Below are 19,022 nucleotides of genomic sequence, written 5' to 3' on the forward strand. Positions count from 1 at the left end.
CACCCAGACCAATACAAACAAATATGTATGCAATTTTGGTATGATATTTTTATTTATTAATAAACAAAAAGACTGAACAAAATTGATGCGTGTACTGATTAATGTAATTAACCTCATGCAAAGTTTCGTGAATTGCAACAACTATAATTTATTATCCAAGCTCTAAATAATCGCTACTACGAGTAACTGATCATAAAATGTTTTTCCAATCGCTCAAGCTCCCGAGGATCTACCGATAGGTCGGGTGACGTAATCTTGAAATTCTTTTAGCCGGCGCGGAACTCCCGGAAGGTCGGGTGACGCCACGCCTCTTTGAACCGTGTTTACTTTGGCAGTTATATTCTAAATTTATTCGATTCTAAAATATATTCCCAAAAATTTTGAAAGTTGTTTTAATTTGTATCACTTGGATATGATTCGTATTAGAAAGTGCTGTGAGTGTGACGCTTGAACGGAAGGAAGTCAACCTAACCTAACCAACTGCGTATTTCTAAACTGCGTATTTCTATACTGTGTAGCCGCGAGAGCTCTTTGGCGCGCTGTCTTCGGCGAAGTATTGCGCGCGCAGATTTTGACAGCGCGAAATACCTACTTTAGCAGAAATACCAAGCCTTAATAGCTTTTAATGCCGGACAAAACAATAAAATGACCATTAACTGGTTACTATGAGCATTAACTGGTTACTATGAGCGATGTTTTCAATAGAGTCTATCTCTTGTAATGTTTACAAAACTTATAAATTACCTACCTATTGGAAAAAATACGAACGATCTCGTTAGTATCTATCGATTACTACCTAGTTTCTGTGCCTTATTGAATGGAAATAATTAATTATAGAAAACATAGCCTGAACTGCACCTAACTTAGATCGTAGGTACCTACCTACCTACCTACAATCGATTACTCAGTTAGTTAGCAGTTGACATCACCTAGTCTGGTACGTTCATTTATCAAGAATTCAATTTCTTAGAATAAATCTCATAAGTAGCTAGGTGTTCGCCGACTTAATAATGATGTTTATGTAAAGGTAACAGGAAAATAGGTACACTTTTTGTGGTGGACCACAGGTATTTATCTCTACGGTCTACCAATTGACATTGAATACACAATGATATTAAGTTTAATCAGTTATCAGGTATTGACGCGCAGGTTAGCACGTAATGAGTGCTATGCAAATCGCTATGATATTGCACGAGCGGTCTAGCTAGCGACGACTATCAACGTTGAACTATAGCCAACCTACATCATTTAAACTATCGTCACTTGTTTTCCTTACTTTATCTTAGCTACAGCGAATCGTGCGCAATTTCGTGAAATAGGTATTTTGGGAAATACCTACAAGATAAGTTGCATTGTTTCCTAAGGGCTCGTAGGTACATAGTAAGTTACCTACGCACTACGATGTGACATCCTACGCGGAAGACAGAGGTCTAGGTGACTACTGACGTTAATCTAAACAGATAAAATAGATAGGTACACTCACTTTGCAAACGTATTCCTCTTGTGTGCGGACGTCCACACAGCGGCAAAGCGAGGAGCCCTCGACCTGTTCCAGTAGTAGGTATTTTTCAGCCACTAGCGCTGCCTGGAACTGGTGTTGGGGGGGCGCAGGGCTGGTGGGCGCCGGGCTCGAGGGCGACGCCGACAACCGGTCCGCCAACACCGGCGAGTGCGCCCGCTCCTCCGCCTTGCTGTGCTCCCCATCCCCCGCCACCGGCACCGTCACCGCCGGCTTGCTCAGGCGCAGCGGCGACAACAACGACGATCCCGGATCCATCACAACACACACACTGTCACGGCACGAAACACTAAAGTCCACACACACAAAACACTTAAAACAAATGAGGAACTATGATGAGATGAACATGATCTGCAACAACAAAAAACCGATTAGAAACTCCCAACTTGACCGTGTTGTGTTTGCAAATTTATTGCGAACGTAGTTACAAAATTTAAAACGAAACTACTACGAGACAATCGACGATTTAGTAACGTTATTTAGTAAGGGGAAATTACGAATGAAGTACGAACCTTGAAATGATTCGCCCTGAGTGGATATCGTACCAAAATTTGACTGTCCGTGGCGGCGAGTGCGTCGCTATATTGCGTAAGGAATTACAGGAAGTGTTTCCGAGTAATTCGAACACGGATAGACAGGCCAATATTTTGGCCCGGTGTCCGCTCGGGTTGTTGTAAAACTAAACGAACACGCGACCGACTCTCACTAACGCCATTGCGAGACTGAGCCTCGGCCGGCAAGCGATCCAACGTCCAATGTCGACACAGCGTCAGCTTGCGTAGTACGCGAGACTACGCCATGCGTTTTGCAAACACAGCGACAGCGATATATCCGTCTCTTTCTTTGTTACTCAAACGGCGTTGGGAAGACAAGGAACGACTGTGACCATTCATTTACGTTTGGCAATGCAAAATGTCAACAAATTGGTTTTTCAATATGCAATTTTTTCATAATTCAACACAGTGAAATATTGAAGTGCCTACTTGATTGGAGTTGAGATTTTTTAAAAACAATTAAAATTTAAACGGCTAATGAAACTACGTTCAAGGTAAAGGCTGCGTGTGGTTAAGGCTCTGTTATTATTTCACTCGACTAATCTCGACATTGCATTTTGTAAGCATATTTTTTATATTATGTTAATCCAGTTGTTAAACGAGTCATAAGTAGGTAGCTAATTATTTATTAAATTAAGGTTTATTTCACCTCTCATAACACAAGGAAGCGAAGTAGAAGGGCCTTAGGTAAGTATCTATTTATCTAATCACTGTAGATTTAAATTAAATTGGCAATTTAGACAAAATTAATTAAAAGCACGTACCTACCTACCTACCTACCCAGTTATTATTTACCTACAACTACATAGCTAGTTGGAAATTGACTATGACCACAACAATGACGTAGTGAACTGGGCGTCACGTCATCATCGCGTATAGGGTTGCCAGGTCCAAAATCACATAAGCCGGACTTTGTGCTTCATTTGGCCGGACATTTTACCCTAAAAGCCGGACATGTGACGGGGGGGGTGCAATTATTGTCAGCTCATGAGTGAGTACTATCACCATCGGTTGCTAACCAACATCCTGATGTGTGCGCTTCATATGATTCTGTGGCTCGACTTTCACCTGGCGCGGCAATCAAATAAAAAAAAAGCCGGACAAGGCAATATTTGGCCGGACAAGTCCCTAAAAAGCCAAACATGTCCGGCTAAAGCCGGACGCCTGGCAACCCTAATCGCGTAGCACCGCGAGATTGTGTGGTGTGCGCTTTGCAAAGGAGTCCCCTGTTCGATTCTCGGTCGTAACAGGGGCATCATACTGGTAGAAAACTGATTTTTATAAATGAAATATCTAATAGTCGGTTAACTTTTGTCAGGAGATGTAGATAGGTAGAAATAGAAGTACCTACCTACCTAAAATATTTTTTATAGCTTGTAATGAAAAAGCAACCATATTTATAAGTAGGTACACGAATAATGTATAAATTTATAAATAGTACCTACTTCTACATACATACACTCATAAAATTCATTCATCATGACGTCTATTCTTAAATGCGTGGGAGGGCAGGGTCGACGTTTTAGGGTCTCCCTTCACCCCCCTAACCCCCTTTACCTTTGAAGGGTAACATTAATTAATTCAGACATTCGACTCGCGATACGAGTGGCAACATCTCGAGTTGAAGTGCTATCGATTGATATTTGATATTGCAATACGAGTCTTGCTCTTGCTCTTGGCTACGATGAAAGGACCTGTCAAAAGCTCTAATATCATACCTAGACAATCTCCTAGGTTACTGAAAAGACACGATGAATATTGAATTGAAATTATATTATAAATGTATACTATAATAAATGGATGTAAAAGAATGATGACGATGATGTTTATCAAACAAAATAAACTGCGTTCAAAATTTTTAAAATAACCGCCTTTGAAAATTAAACCGACTCCAAAAAAGTAGGCAATACACTAAAAAGTAGAACAATAATTAAATTACGTTATTTATTTAATTATGTAGTACAATTATTATAACAATGATATTCTCGAAGTCGACTTCCTAGGTAGGTACTAGGTACGGTACGGTAAACCTTTGTAACCGAGAGGTTCCAGTTGCGAATCTGCCTATGACATTATTTTCAGGGCAAAAGTTTTCTTTAAAAGAAAATAGGTATTAAAAATATCTGAAACAACTGAAAATTTTAAGTCACTAAGGCTGAGTTGCACCAACTTATTTTGACCGTAACTTTAACAATAACCGGTACTTTTTGTATGGAGTTTGACAGATTTGTGACGTTCGTTAAAGTCAAAATAAGATGGTGCAACTCAGCCTAAGTATGAAGTTCGCTGGGACAGATAAAATGATAAACAAAAGTGGCGCTATTTTGCGTCATCATCATACGAGTAACTCTAACAAACACGCGTTAGTTCCTGGTTTACGGATCTATTAACTTACCCAACAAAATACAGTGGTTTTGTTTATAATTATCATAAATTATCACGACAACACGAGCAATCACGTGAACGTTGACATCCGAACTGGAAAATCATTCTGGTTCGAGTCTTCATTAAATTATTTAAATTGCGCAACTATTTTTTTCTATTGTGCAAGTTTCTGCAGTACCTATGGCCACTAGATAAGTCACTTAGGAACTGTGGCTCAGCACTGCGCTATTTCAAAATTGCGCTATAACGCAAACAATGGGACTGTAGTTTATAAATATCACAAACCGCGTGCGCTATAGTTACCTTTGATTCCTTCTAATTATAAAAAAAATGCGCTAACTCATTTTAAAGGCCTCCCTCTAGGTAGACCGACGATCTGGTGAAGGTCGCGGGAGGTGCCTGGATGCGAGCAGCGCAGGACCGATCTTTGTGGAAATCCTTGGGGGAGGCCTTTGTCCAGCAGTCTACGTCTTTCGGCTGAAACGAACGAACGAACTCATTTTAAAGATGTGAGTCAAGATTGACTGAGTTGGCGCAATTTCCACTGGTAACTGTACCTATGACTGCGATGCCCCATTGTTCTGAACTGCAATGACGAAGGCAATGAATGACGAGTGACGAGTTTGATGACGAAGCAAGCAGCCTCTACCTTTGCGCTTTGTCGGCTCGCTCAGTCACGTAGGCCAATAGATGTGAAGTGATTGCATACAGATAAAATAAATTATGAAATAAACCCTATATTTGTTGTAATTAATATACATAAGTAGGTATTATGTTTTTCCAATTTGATTTTTTACACGCGATGATGGTGGCAACTAGCAGTGCAGAATTTTTAGAAACTTATCTACCATCCTCATTTTCTTTTTCTTCTTTTCAGTCATTGTTGACCTCATTTTGTAAGTCTGTCCCAAATGAGAGTTGGCTGTTAGCTGTGATCATGATACCTAAGTAAAAATAGCTGGCACGAATCCATCCATTAATTACCTTCATTATTTTACTTGTTACTAGTTAAGTAAAGTCAACAAAAAAGTTGCATTCACGTTAAAGTTGCGTTTTTCATAATATGATTACATCCATGAAAACAATCCACTTCAAATATTACATAATAAATACTTTTCAGTTGAAACTTCTCGTAATAACATTGACTATGTAAGCAAAGCAATTATTTATAACTCATATTTCAGTAAATAATTTATGAATAACTCTGAATATTTCACTTATGCATTGCAGGAAAAAATATTGCGTTGCCATTATTCGAGGAAGTTAAAATAAAGAGGAAATTCTGAGTTACCTTGTCTATTTCACAACTTGAATCCAATATTACTATGAACTCAATTCCTTAGAAGGATCCTCGTGGTCTCATAGACACACTCATCTAGTAGGTACCTAATACCTAAGTAATGCGAAGGTCAAAAAAGGTTTTTAATCTCCATTGACGCTTTAGCAAGGCTAAAAATACAAACAGTAGAATCAATGTCGCAATGTAAGATGGAAATGCGATTGCGCCATACTAAAAATGTTTGCTTAGTAATTTGGTGATTCAGAGGTGGACGATGCACCGAAGGACTCCTTTTTGTTCCCGAAGATTAGTCAGGATGAAGCGGCAGGACAGAGTGCATTCCCAATTTGTGAGACATCTTTGACCCATTTTAATTCTTGTTTTTTTATTCTTCAAAAAGAGGAAATGTTTTTATTTAACTAAAATACAGATAGGCAGTAACGCGTATTGGCTTATAGATACCAAATTGTAAACAATGTCCGTGTCAAGCAAAAATTGTACGGGGCCAAAACCGCGCGAAGCAGCTATTTAATAATAGTAAATATTTACTATGTAATATACCTTTAATATTGTTACATTGCCTGAATGTAATATAAAGTGCATTGTTATCGAATGTTCCCATGAAACTGATAAAAACCCGACAATCATGTAAGTTGGCACTTGGCGCCAACAATTTCCCCAAACGGCAAAAAAGTAGAGGTAAATTAGTGTATTTCCCCAGTTTAATTACCAAGTTAAATAATGGATCGGTTGTTTTCACGGATGTAGTAAACAAATGGCGCTGGCTGTGGAAAAACTACAGGATTCGAGTTAATAGGTGTGCAGTCATCTTAATTGCTTTGCTTTATCAATAGCAATCGATGGAACTTGAATGATCGTGCAATATTGTGTTATCTGTGGGAATTACTCGACTGCGTCATTGCATGGTTAATTTACAAAAAATATTGGAAAATTACGAACTCTCATACTCTACATTTTTGGACTTTATATCTCTTGTAGAAAAGTCCCTGCGTAGTTCCATTTAATACTGAATTTATGAAACTGCGTTACTTATGACTCGACACGTACGTCTATGGACGTAGGTTTATAGCCAGTCTTGATGATAAAGATAGTTTATTATTTTGTTTATGTACTTAAAATGTTATCTTTATCCCAATGTCTATCTGATCGCTATGTAATGTCCAATGTTCATAGTTCATTACGATTCCATACTCTACATGAAGAATTTTGACAGGTTTCAGCTTTAAAAGAGAAAAAATGGTCGTACCTACCATGCCACTGAAAATAAGTGAACAAACATTTTGGGTAAAGAAAGTTTCACAAAACATTTTAATGATTATGCAAAAGGAAACATGGGATGGGTGACCTATGAATATCTTATTTGGGCTCTTAGTCATGAAGATTATCGCGTATAAAATAAGCAACGAAGAAACTAATATTGAAGGTGTATTTTTCGCGGCATCGTGTTCTCACGGCACTGCCTAATAAGCTGGGTCTTTGAGTCCGTTCCAGACGCTGATTACTGTTACTGTTTAATAACGAGGGATCAGATTTAATTACAAAATGCTGTGCTTTAGCACCGAATACGGTAACTTAAAGTAGACGTAGCTTAAAGGTAATTAAATTGCTTACCTAATATCGCCGAAATGAAATAATGAAGATTTGGAGAGACTATGTTGTTATTAAATCTTGGTAGACAATACAATAATTTAATGTAGAGACGGCAACGTAGCAAATCTTAAATCTATAGCCTAAAGAACACGAAAATCGATTTAACTATGTACCTGATTAATAAAATAAGACTCGACACTGAAACCGTTGATGAATATTCTAACAAAACAGAAAACAATCGCACGTTTAAAATGAAAACTGACTAAAAAAATAGTTTTACGAGTTTTATAAAATTCTTTCAGACCTTATTAATTTACAGGAACGATAAACCAATAAGGTGATCTAAGTTAATTAAAATTAAAGTAATGACTTATCAAAATACTCATTTGTCCACTTGTATTTAGAGGACATTAATAATAGGAAAACTTTTTGTTTTTCCCTGTATACCTACCAAAAAAATCAAACGAATGTTCTTGAACCGTTTTCGATATGTTTTTTGCAGTTTATTATTTTCCTCTTACTGAAGACAGAGTTTATTAATTGGCATCAATACTTACCTCATGATTAAATTAGTTGATAATAATTTGGGACATTTTCAACTTTAAATGCTCTATTAAACTGTAAAACTGTAGTATAGGAAGTAATGGCGACGGATTGTGAAGCTGCAGAAGGAAGTCATATCTAAATTAATAGTTATTATAACATAATACTTAATAGTATGCACATAAGCAACAGCTTCCCAAGTTAACATTGAGTTAACAGCGAGTGACTTCCTCCATTCGTTTAGCTGAGGCCAGCACTGTCATGTCAATGTCATCCTTGCATATTCAAACATGCATGTAATAATCGGTGGAGTGAAGTAGGTAGGTAGGTCATCCTTATAAGCAAAATAATGTACGTACTTGCCTCAGTCCTCAATGTTAACCAATAACTTCGGTTATTGTAATGAATGTCACTTGTGTCAAATTGAAACAAGAAGGGATTTTTTAAGTTAACTTCATTTCGTTAACTATTGTATTTTTTAACAGAAAAGTAAATGAATAGTAAAAGTTGAAGGCACCAGACCATCTACCACGTGGTCTGGTGCCCTCAACTTTTACTGATGGACAGATCTCATCAAGGCTGCAACTTAGTGTAACTATTTGCAGTCCGCGAGGAATGGCGCTATATTACAAAGAACATCACTTATCATGATTCATAATGATGATCACGACCATTCTGGCAAGATACCGACTGGGAAGGAAAGAATGAATAGTAAATATTTTTTACCATTCACCCGTGTGACGATAGCTAAACGGCCATGCAATGCACCATAATATTTTTAACTAAGGTAGAGTTTGTGAAGTTAGGGCGTGTAGAGTTAGAAGTCGGGCTCTACATGAGACCTGATAACTTTATGATCTGACTGATACTTATGCATAATATTATGGTCTCGCTTTGGCAACTTTTACATGAAAATGTTTTCGATGGAATAAGATTTTCGTGTCATACCAAATTCCTAATTTTGTGCAACATGAAATTCTTGAACATTCGCACTGCAACTGGCTGGACTTGCTTACGATTATAATGTCAAAGCGTAAAATTACCCAAGGGCCGATGTCTTCATTAAAACTGACATTTAGTATTGCGCCAAAATCCGTTTAACTAGAGGCAAAAATCTTGCGCACTTGCACTAACTATGCATTGCATTTGCAAGTAAGGTCACTCGCTAACTTGGTGAGCCTAAATCAGTACTATTAGGTATTTGTGCCTAAATGCCCAAGGAAAACTGCCCATGCGCAGGTCGATCCAAAACATGGTTTATAGATCTTATTGGAAAATTAATAAGATTGAAAATTGCGTGGAAAGCTGCGATTCTAGTTGGGATAGCTCCATCAATTAGAGTGGAATTCGTTGGTTTATTTGGAAGCCGGTGCGGGGGCCAATTCGAGCAATGTTAACTTGTTGTGGGCTGAGAATTACATTTCTGTCGTTAATTAAGCTGCCAGCAAGGGCATTTGGATGGAACAGATGGCAATAAGTGGAAAGGCAACCTGCACATACTTAGGTAGGTATTTCTAATTCAAAATGATAAAGTACGTTCTTCTTGTAAACAATACTAACGAAAAGTCCCTTGAGTTGAGAGAATATGGCTAAATGCCCATTTAATTTCCTTTTTCACAGTTCTTTAGTAGCGGTAACATTTTCATTGTTTTGTTACTGGTCAATAAATAAATACCTACCTACTTAGTTTCTACCTAAGTAGGCATAATATTGCCTATATTGGTAATTCAATAAATAGGTATAATTAATTCAGTTAAACTTACAACGATGATTAAATTGTGACTCATGTTTAGACACAATAAAATGTAATTTAATTTACCTATTACGAAATCAAATTTTTAACACATTTGCGACTTACTATATTCGCTTTTCAATCAAAATTAACTGAAAACAATTATGAAAGGCCTGTTTTAAGTGTTGAGCCTGTCAAAATTGATTCGCAATCGAGTTTTGAGAATCACTTGTCCTTGACAAAGGCCGAGGCATTGCCTCCACATTGCCACTGCAACCTATTATGAATTTCACCATTATGAAATGTTGCGTTTCTGAAACGTGTTGCAAAATCATCGCGGGCGCAGCGCAGAACTCGAATGCAGAGGTCTTGCGATTTGAAATTGCATTTATGGTTGGAAAAGTGAGTGAGTGAGGTACTGTTAGGCATTATTAAAAAGTTTTTACATACTTATTGCGCAATCGTTGGTCACAATAGTAATAGTAGTATATACATAAGTACCTCAGTAACTTTTATTGTGCGCGCGTCCCCTTTCCCCTATTATAGATAGAGCGTCATCTGATGTTTGGTTACTGTACACTACTTACTGGCTGGGTTGCACCACCTTATTTTAACCGTAACAATAACAATAACCGGTGTTTTTGTATGGAGTTTGACAGATTTTTGACGTTTGTCAATGTTAAAGTAAAATGGTGCAACTCAGCCTTAATAATCACATTAACAAGCTATAAGTACAATTCAGGCGATCTAATCGTTATAGGAGTGATAACGATTTTTAAAGATTTGAAATCCATAAATACCTAACCTAACCTACCTAATTCCATTAATCCACAGGAATATTTGTAGAGTTTCCAAAGGATCTCCAAGAAAGTTAAAAGACCAAAATTCTTTTTGTGATTATAAAAGCTTAGGCTTAGGGTACCGCAATCAAATGGCAGCGAAGTGTTAGAAGAGTTAGAGAGAATTACTTAAAATTAACTGGTTAAAAATAAGTATGTAAGTCATCACCATGCGGCTCTCCACTATGCCTAAAGCGTACCCTCTGTTTCTTTGGACACATTATGCGGTCTCCAAGGCATTGTCTGGCTGGAGAAACAAATTATCCTGGGACAAATGGAAGGCAGACGTGCTCGGGGCAGGGCACCGACCGAGATGGTCAGACTCGGTGAGGAAGACGGTGGCGGAAGTTTGCATCGTGCGGTCCACACAGCTATAACCGCAGTCTGTGGAGGAAAACTATAATTATGTGGTCGCGATCCTCATCATTAGTGAGAAGAAGAAGAAGTAAGTAAGGTATGCATAAATCATAATTGACTAATGCAGTGTTTTTCAACCTTTTTCATGACAGGGTCGTGTCATGAAAAAGGTTACCCTAGCATGAAAAAATGTTTGGCGACCCCCTGACCGTTCGCTTTTTTTTATCATGCATTTTATAATGTTGCAAAGATGTTTGTAGGGACCGAATACTTCAATTCATACGACATTTGCATAATTAGATTTCAGATTAATCTGTCTTTATAAGATTTTTTTTACTGAGGTACTTTTTACGACCTCTCGCGACTACGCGGCTGCGCGACCCCCCAGCACAGGTTGAAAAACACTGGACTAATGAATAATTCTTCTCACACTAGTATTTTCTACATACGTCACTGATACGAGAATCAGTCACTGCTACGAATCGGTATAACTGATAAGTAATCACGATAAATTAAGGATATAAACATTAGTCACCAGCAAGCGCCGCTTCCTCATACTCCGATGAATCATTTCAAGTTCACAGTCAGCATTTCCTAGATAACATTTAAATGAAATGCCACTCATTTATTCAAGGAAAGGCACTTGACTTCTGGAACTGGAACCTAAGTCTGGCATGTGGTTAAAAGTAGGTAAGTAGGTGACGAAGACAGTAGTTTTAAATTAATAACTAAGTCACTAGTAAAATACTCGTACCTACCTATACGATGTAATTCTGTCGCCGTAAGAAACACTTAGGTAGGTAATCATGCGCGTATGGCGTCGAGGCCTCCCCTGAAAAAGAACCCTAGATACGGCAATGTAGTAGTTGTGTGCAATGAGACGTAAAGGTAAGAACGCCAGTTGGTTACTTTCAGAGGAACTGTGGTTAAGGATATCGAGTGAAGCTCGCTTCCATCTTTGGCCTTTTCCATGAATCAAGAGGGTGACATGCTGGTCAAAAGCTCCCCCGTTGTGGTAATAAGGGCTTCCAAAGCCAAAAACCTTCTCTGGAGTCTTCCAGTGACTTGGCCCACTTTTAGTTGGTCCACGGGCCAAGTCGCTAGATTAAATTTTTAGATATTTTTGCTTCCAGTAACTGAGCCAGCGTTGCCAGTTGTTTTTTTCGCCAAGTCGGGACTTTGGTACTTTTTGAGTGAAAATAGCGGGATTCTTCCGTCAGAAGCGGGACATAGTAAAAAAACGTATACAAATCAAAGGTTTTCAAATATTTATCTTTTTATTTGACTTAAAATTACGTTTACGTGACAATAGATAGCAAAAGTAGCCATAGAAAATGTATTTTAACAAAAAAATAATATTTTAAATCAGATTTACTCTATCGTTAAATTCGTCTTTAGAATAAAAAAAGAAAAAAAAATTAAAAAGTTTTATTCTTTAGAATAACATGGCGTTTCAAACAATAGTCTGGTGAAGTGAGTGTCTCTCTCCGAAAAGCGGGACCGAGCCTGTCCCGCGCGGGACATTTAAATTTGATTTAAAAATCGGGACGTCCCGCCAAAATCGGGACGTCTGGCAACGCTGAACTGAGCCCACCTTCAATATCTTTATTAATAAATTAAACACAAAATCAACACAAAACTACTCTAGAATCTTAGAGTGGAACCAGGTGATGGAAGAAAATATATTTAAAATTCAATCCAGTGACTTGGCACGTGGACCAAGCGATAAGTGGACCAAGTCATTGCAAGACTCTAGTGAAAGATATTATCGTTCAAAGCTTTGAACTTAATAAAAATGTACAAAATATTTTCTGATAAAGTAAAAGCAAAATATCTATCAATAATCACATTAGTTATTCACGCGGTGTTTACTGGTGAATAACTAAATTAAGTCTAGTCTGGGTGGAGCCACCCTTACTCCCCTTGGGAGGTCCGACGCCGACAATGGTGGCTACCTACAGCCTCTGACCTCTAACTGGATTAATGTCACTAAGTATCTAGTTGAATTACCTCCATTATATGTTGCTAAGAGAAGAAACAGAATTATGGTTCGGAAAATGCTCGTGAGGGAATCATGTCAATAAGTTTTCATTTCGGTGAAACTGAAAAGTTAAATTGCGGAACGTAATCGGCAAATAGTTGTGCGTGGGGTTGATATGGACTAAACTTTTCAAGCTGACCTGATGGAGGGTTAACTAGTAGATATCTTGAATCATTGAATCTTGATAATAATGAATTTAAATTACATCATTAAAATATCTAAAATATGATTAAATGAACAGCTCTACCTACAATATCACTGCAGCATTCTCTGAAATTCAGCACAGCTAAGAGGATTTAACAACTACCTCACCCTCAAAATAATACTTCGGGGAACTTGATCATTTAACAATTAATTAATGTAAGTAGGATTTGTAGGTATTACATTACATGAAATGCTCTAACTAATGTACAGCACCAAATTAGGAGTATAAATACTTCTACTTAGGGTGGATTCGACCAACCAAGAGTAAAAATCTCAGAATAAATCGTCAGTTTTGACATAAATTTTCCAAAAATGAAACTGTAAATGTGCCAGTTATACCAGGAGTTATTCTCGGATAAAAGTTTGGTCGAATCGTGCCTTAGTAGATAGTTAGGATAGTTATTTAATTTTTAGCGTTAAGAGTTGCATCTCAAACTAATTTGAAAATAATAAATAACTTGAAAAATCGAACTGCCTAAGGCAGGAATCGAACCCACAACCTTTAGCTTTTTAAAGTTTTTTATTAAAAAAAATATAGGTATCTTTTTCTAATATCTCGCTTAGTGCATTGTACCTACTACCGTTTTACTGGAAAAACTGGTGATACTCATTTTGATTCATACATACATAATTGTCATTAGTATGCAGCTGGTGGCTATCTCGTCTTCCTGTATAGGGGCTCGGTGATTATAATCGTAAGATTCTATAATAATATAATCAATCTTTAAAACCTGATATGATAAAAATATACGGGCTACCGTATAAAATAGGAAAGGTGTTTTTTCGAACATGCATCGAACCATATCTGTATAAGCAGACACTTTTAAAATGAAGATTAAGTTCGTTATTTATTTATTTTACCTTTTATTGTAATTCATGATTTACTTTATTGAAATAAGCAATGCCTGAGAAAAAGCTAATTATAAATGAGAATGTAGCTCTATCTGTCGGTTTGTTATGTTTATAAACCCAAGATGCTGAAAGACAACATTTGTAATTATGGGCGAAAAGATAAAGATTTTCTGTATAAAAGACTATTGCCCGTTTTCACCATCGGTCCCTTATTTTTAAGTGACACCTATGGTAACACTTAACAGGCATTTTGTTTTCATAGGGGTCACTTAAAAATTAGGGATTGATGGTGAAAATGGGCATATAAAACCCAAACAGACAATATTTAGCACTGCTCAGTGAATGGTAACGTAAGTAAACGAAATTAATCATGATTTGAAATTCGTTACGTTCAGTTTAAAATCAGTAGCACTCGTCTATATGTATTATTATGTTCGTAAGGATGTTACATAAGAGTGTTATTAATACACACTAAACGATTTCCGCGATCGATTATATTGGTTGTTTACGTGACTTATCAGAATCGGGGATTCCATTTACTTGTACGATGCTAATAACTTATGTATGTGCATTATTATCACAATAATGGATTTAAAAGGTAAAAGTTGGGAATTTCCCAACTAATCAGAAGAAAAAACATTTTCACCATATTGTTCTGCTTAGGTATTTTACTTTTTGGTATTCCCAACAAAATATCAGAAGAAAAAACATTTCCACAATCATTTTTTCTGTTTTCTAGTAGGTACTTTTTACTAACGAAAGAAAGCATATTAAACTATTTTTTTTACTGCAAATATAGCACTTCTTAATACAGCTACACAGGCACATTCAGTTTGAGGTACCGTCTGTATTTGCTGTAGTTTTTTTCATAGTTAAATAAATCTGGAGAAATCAGTGACATTTTAAGTGAAATAGAAGCTTTGGAAAGGAAGTGGCTACTATATCTTCTGTCAATATTAGTATGTCATGACACCGAAGGTTCAATCGGAGGGGTGTTTGCCGAGTCGGTTCCATTATTATGGTCAACAGGATGTTTGCCCATGTCCTGCTGACTCCTGCTTTACGAAAGCCCGTTACTGTACTATTTGTGTAAGTAGGAGACTGGGGTGAGTTGTAACAGAGGAGAGCTGTGTTGTGACATTGTCGATTTTTTGGAACTTATTAAATTAGCGAGCTCGTAACAGTGCAAGTATTTTAGTTGGAGTCTCGAGCTAACAAATGCGCGCTGTTGTGAGCTCGCTGTTGTTATAAGGTTTCCAAAATTCGTCAATTTCACAACTCTCCTCTGTTACAACTCACCTCGGTCTCCCCTGCCTATTATCAGATATTCTTCAAAGTTCAAATTCATCGTTAAAATATTTCGATGTGCATGAAATTATTTTCGTCTCGAAAGGTCACTTACAATAAATCGTCGACAAGGTGCTCTACCATCTACCGGTTCTCTACTATCAGATTATCTTTTCCTAATTTATTTTAACAGTTACATTTTTCATTAACCAACAACATCAAACTTCTCAAAAATAAACATTATACCTAGTTACCTATGTAGGTAATAATATTTTTTATTTATAAGGGGCCATCCATAAAGTACGTCACACGAATTTCATGATTTTTTGACCCCCTCTCCGTCCTTGTCACAGGTGGTCACATTTCTGAGACCCCCCCCCCCCCCCCCTCCCTAGTGTGACGTCACATGTTTTGCAATTTCACATCGAAAAATTATTAAATTAACAGCAGTTCTGAAATTAGTTTTATTTCCATTTAAATTAAGCACTTTTTTTATGAAATCAACATTATATCAAATATTTGAAACAATTGAAATGTGATGTCACGAAACTTAGGACCCCTCCCACCCCTTGTCACATTATGTCACACTTTGTCAACCCCCTCCCCCCCTCTTTGCGTGTGACGTACTTTATGGATGACCCCTAAGTAACATACATTAGCTTAATTCAATAAGCGATTAATTTGATTACATCAACTCAAATGAAGTAATAGAGATATAACCGTAATATTTAAGTATTTACTTGTTTCTCAATTAATTAAGATTTAAGTGTTAAGTCAACAATGTTGTTTGTTAATTTTAACCCTCGTTAGTTTATTTTAAGGTAGCAGGGAGCGCTGGACGCAGGCTGCTACCAATCGATCAACGTGGAAAGCATTAGAGGAGGCCTATGTTCAGCAGTGGACGTCCTATGGCTGAAATGATGATGATGATGATGATGATGATGAGTTTATTTTTTAACAAGTTTAGGCGTGTAAAGATGATGTTTTTCCTATATATATCTTTACTGATGATGTGCTTAATAATGACTTCACATCATCTGCAGTGCTCTCGAATTTTGCAAAAGTAAACTTGTCACAATGTAACTTAAAACCCGCTCTGCCAAGGGCAACGGGTGGACGCCGTGTAGCGTTGCATTCTTAATTATAAAACGCTTTTATTAACCAGTTTTAAAGTTGATTATCCTATGGCAGACCCACGAATGAGCGACGCTAGTCGTAGGTCAACTGAATAGTAAAAGGATTAAGCAAGGCCCTTTAGGGCTCGGTTAATGTTTGCGAATGTTATAAGCCTAATTTATTGGGGCCTAATGATTGGTACTGAACTGATAAGAACTTCGACGGATCCAATCCGAATTTTGGATCAAATAAGATTCTAAATCCTAATTCCTCCCCAGCTTCATAACAAAGGGCTCTACTCTAAACAATGCAACAATCGGTAACGAATCTTAATTCGATAGAGATTATTGATATCATGCAGATGGTAGGTACCATACCTACCAGTGCAACTTTATCGAAACAAAACTAATAACTAATTAGTACCTACATTGTTTTGAGTTTGGACAATATAATATTCGTTTAATATCCTATTTGTATTCCATTCAATCTATAGGTATTCTAGTCTCTAGAGGCGCTACGCTGTTTGTATTTCATGTTAGTACACATAATAGAGTTTAGAATTCTCGATCTTTAGATTTATTGGCTTTACAAACGTACGGTCAACAGCACGTCAACGTAAACACTGTGGTATCTTACGTAGTTGCGATAGGGGCGACTTTGCAACGAAAATGTATAGCTTGATGTGCTGTCGACTGTACAATATTTTTGACGAGACAACAGACTGCATTGCAAAATCGTTGAAATTACCCAGGTTACATGTAATTCATTTTCATATTATTGCGAGGCTCAAAATCTATTGGGTTGGTTTGGCGTGCTTTGGTTGCTTTTTAAAACATTAGCACTGTGATAAAAATATCTAGGAATGTATGTATTTTTTCTAACCTGTTTTTAGAGCCGTTACACTCACGAATCTAAAGAGTCAAAGCTCGCATTTTGGAAAATTATTTAATTTTATTTTTTGGTCGACCTTTACCCGATTGCCTCGTTGCCTCGGCTTGCTCGCGGAAAGATAAATTATTTATTTTTAAAAGCAAAAAAAAAATTCCTAAGTACCTATTCGTTTGGAAAAATACACAGTTTGATACATAATCTAAGCCAAATTAAATACAAGGTCACATAAAGCAGGTAATAATAATGCAAGTTATAAGACGATTCACAAACTTGTTTTCAATTATTTATTCAATATTATTATATCGAGGGGCTTCACTTAAGAAAAAGTACCATACAAAGTCAAAATAGATAGGTAATTAAGTATTTGCAACAGGTTTCAGTCGGATATTAGTTTCAGTTTCAGATAATAATAATAAGATAGGTTTTTGTGTCACTTGCTTGGCATGACAATGTCTATTAATTTGGGAATTCAGTATTTAGTTTTGCCAAAATATTAACGGAGATATTTAGACCACTTCACGCCCACAGCCGTGTGGCGATTATATTGGCAGTAGGTGGAATGGTGTGGCCATAAAACTGCTGAAATTCTTCAGGACTTCATAAGAATAAATCTGACTAAATCTAAGAAGTACCCACCTAAATGCACGCAGCACAGGTCGTTGTGGAAACAGGCGCGGATCTAGCCCTCAAAAAAGGTTGTGGGCACAGCCATCAAAAATTAGCAAAGTGAGAGTTGGATTGGAGTACTAACTCACTCATGAACAATCATGGACTTACCTGTGTTTTGAACAATTTTTTAATTTGATATTTTTTACATTATCAAATCAAACTGGACTTGGGCAGGCGCGGTTGTAGCGCCAAGTTATCGGTGTCATGGCGGCGGCGTTTTAGTGGAACGGCTGTGTTCCAAATCACGCTCGATTTTTTAAAGGCTCATCAGTCAGTCGTTTTTATCATCAGCCTATCGATCTTATCAATAGATCATAATATTAAAACAAGCAAATTAGGGTTGTGGGCATGCCCACAGTGCCCACAACGGTGGATCAGCGCCTGTGTGGAAATCCATGGAGAAGAACTTTGTTCGGCTGTGAACGTAATTAGGCTGAAACTAATGAAATCTTTCAGCGTTCAGAATCTGCGTGGGACGTCCACCCACAAGGTGGACCGACGATATCGTAAAGGTATCAGGCGTTGGACGCAGGCTGCTACCAACTGGGCAACATGGAAAGCATTAGGGGAGGCCTCTGTTGAGCAGTGGATGTAGATGAATGAAATCTAAATCAGTTTAAAACTTTTTCATATACCTACTTAACTCTGATGGTGAGAATTTCACGAGATAGCATTGCTATTTCTGTTTTTTTTTGTGCTTGTTGTTCAGTATTCTAATTACAAAGTGAAGTTAGAACCTTCGGGAATAATAATGTAGAGCGACGAGATCAGATCAGGGTCGTTCTATATTCGTATTGAGAAGCCACCCCCACACTCCTCTAGACACCTACGCAAATCGTTTTCAGTTCATTCAGCACAAGGCTGAAGCGACCTAACGACAGATATAACTGATTCAAGGTTACGAAGGCTTCTTGGGGGTGGCCTGATAGCCTTCATTGGTAGCTATAATAGTAGGTGATATTATTTAAAAAAAAAAACGAGCAAGGTGCTTGTATTGAATGTGCGGTGATGTTAATGAAAAAATTCAAAACGTCCGCAAAAAACCGAGTCGTGTGGTAAAACTAGCCGCTACCTACCTGCTATTTGTTTGTTCTGCAATTGACACGTAGTTTGCAGTCTATTGAACAATAGCTAGTTAAATGG

General features: G+C 37.3%; 1 protein-coding gene across 1 annotated transcript in view; it reads right to left on the bottom strand.

Moving 5' to 3' along the window:
• Positions 1-2,261, bottom strand: part of LOC135088054 (tribbles homolog 2) — a 36,287-nt gene extending 34,026 nt beyond the window's left edge. Inside the window, exons 1-2 of the mRNA XM_063982940.1 lie at positions 2,032-2,261; positions 1,484-1,870 (exon numbers count right to left, since the gene is read on the bottom strand). Coding sequence (XP_063839010.1) covers positions 1,484-1,777 — 294 coding nt within the window. The 5' untranslated portion in view covers positions 1,778-1,870; positions 2,032-2,261. The remainder of the gene's footprint in view (positions 1-1,483; positions 1,871-2,031) is intronic.
• Between the last annotated feature and the right edge of the window lie 16,761 nt (positions 2,262-19,022).

This window comes from Ostrinia nubilalis, chromosome 3 (assembly GCF_963855985.1).
Source record: "Ostrinia nubilalis chromosome 3, ilOstNubi1.1, whole genome shotgun sequence".
In the NCBI taxonomy this organism is placed as follows: domain Eukaryota; kingdom Metazoa; phylum Arthropoda; class Insecta; order Lepidoptera; family Crambidae; genus Ostrinia; species Ostrinia nubilalis.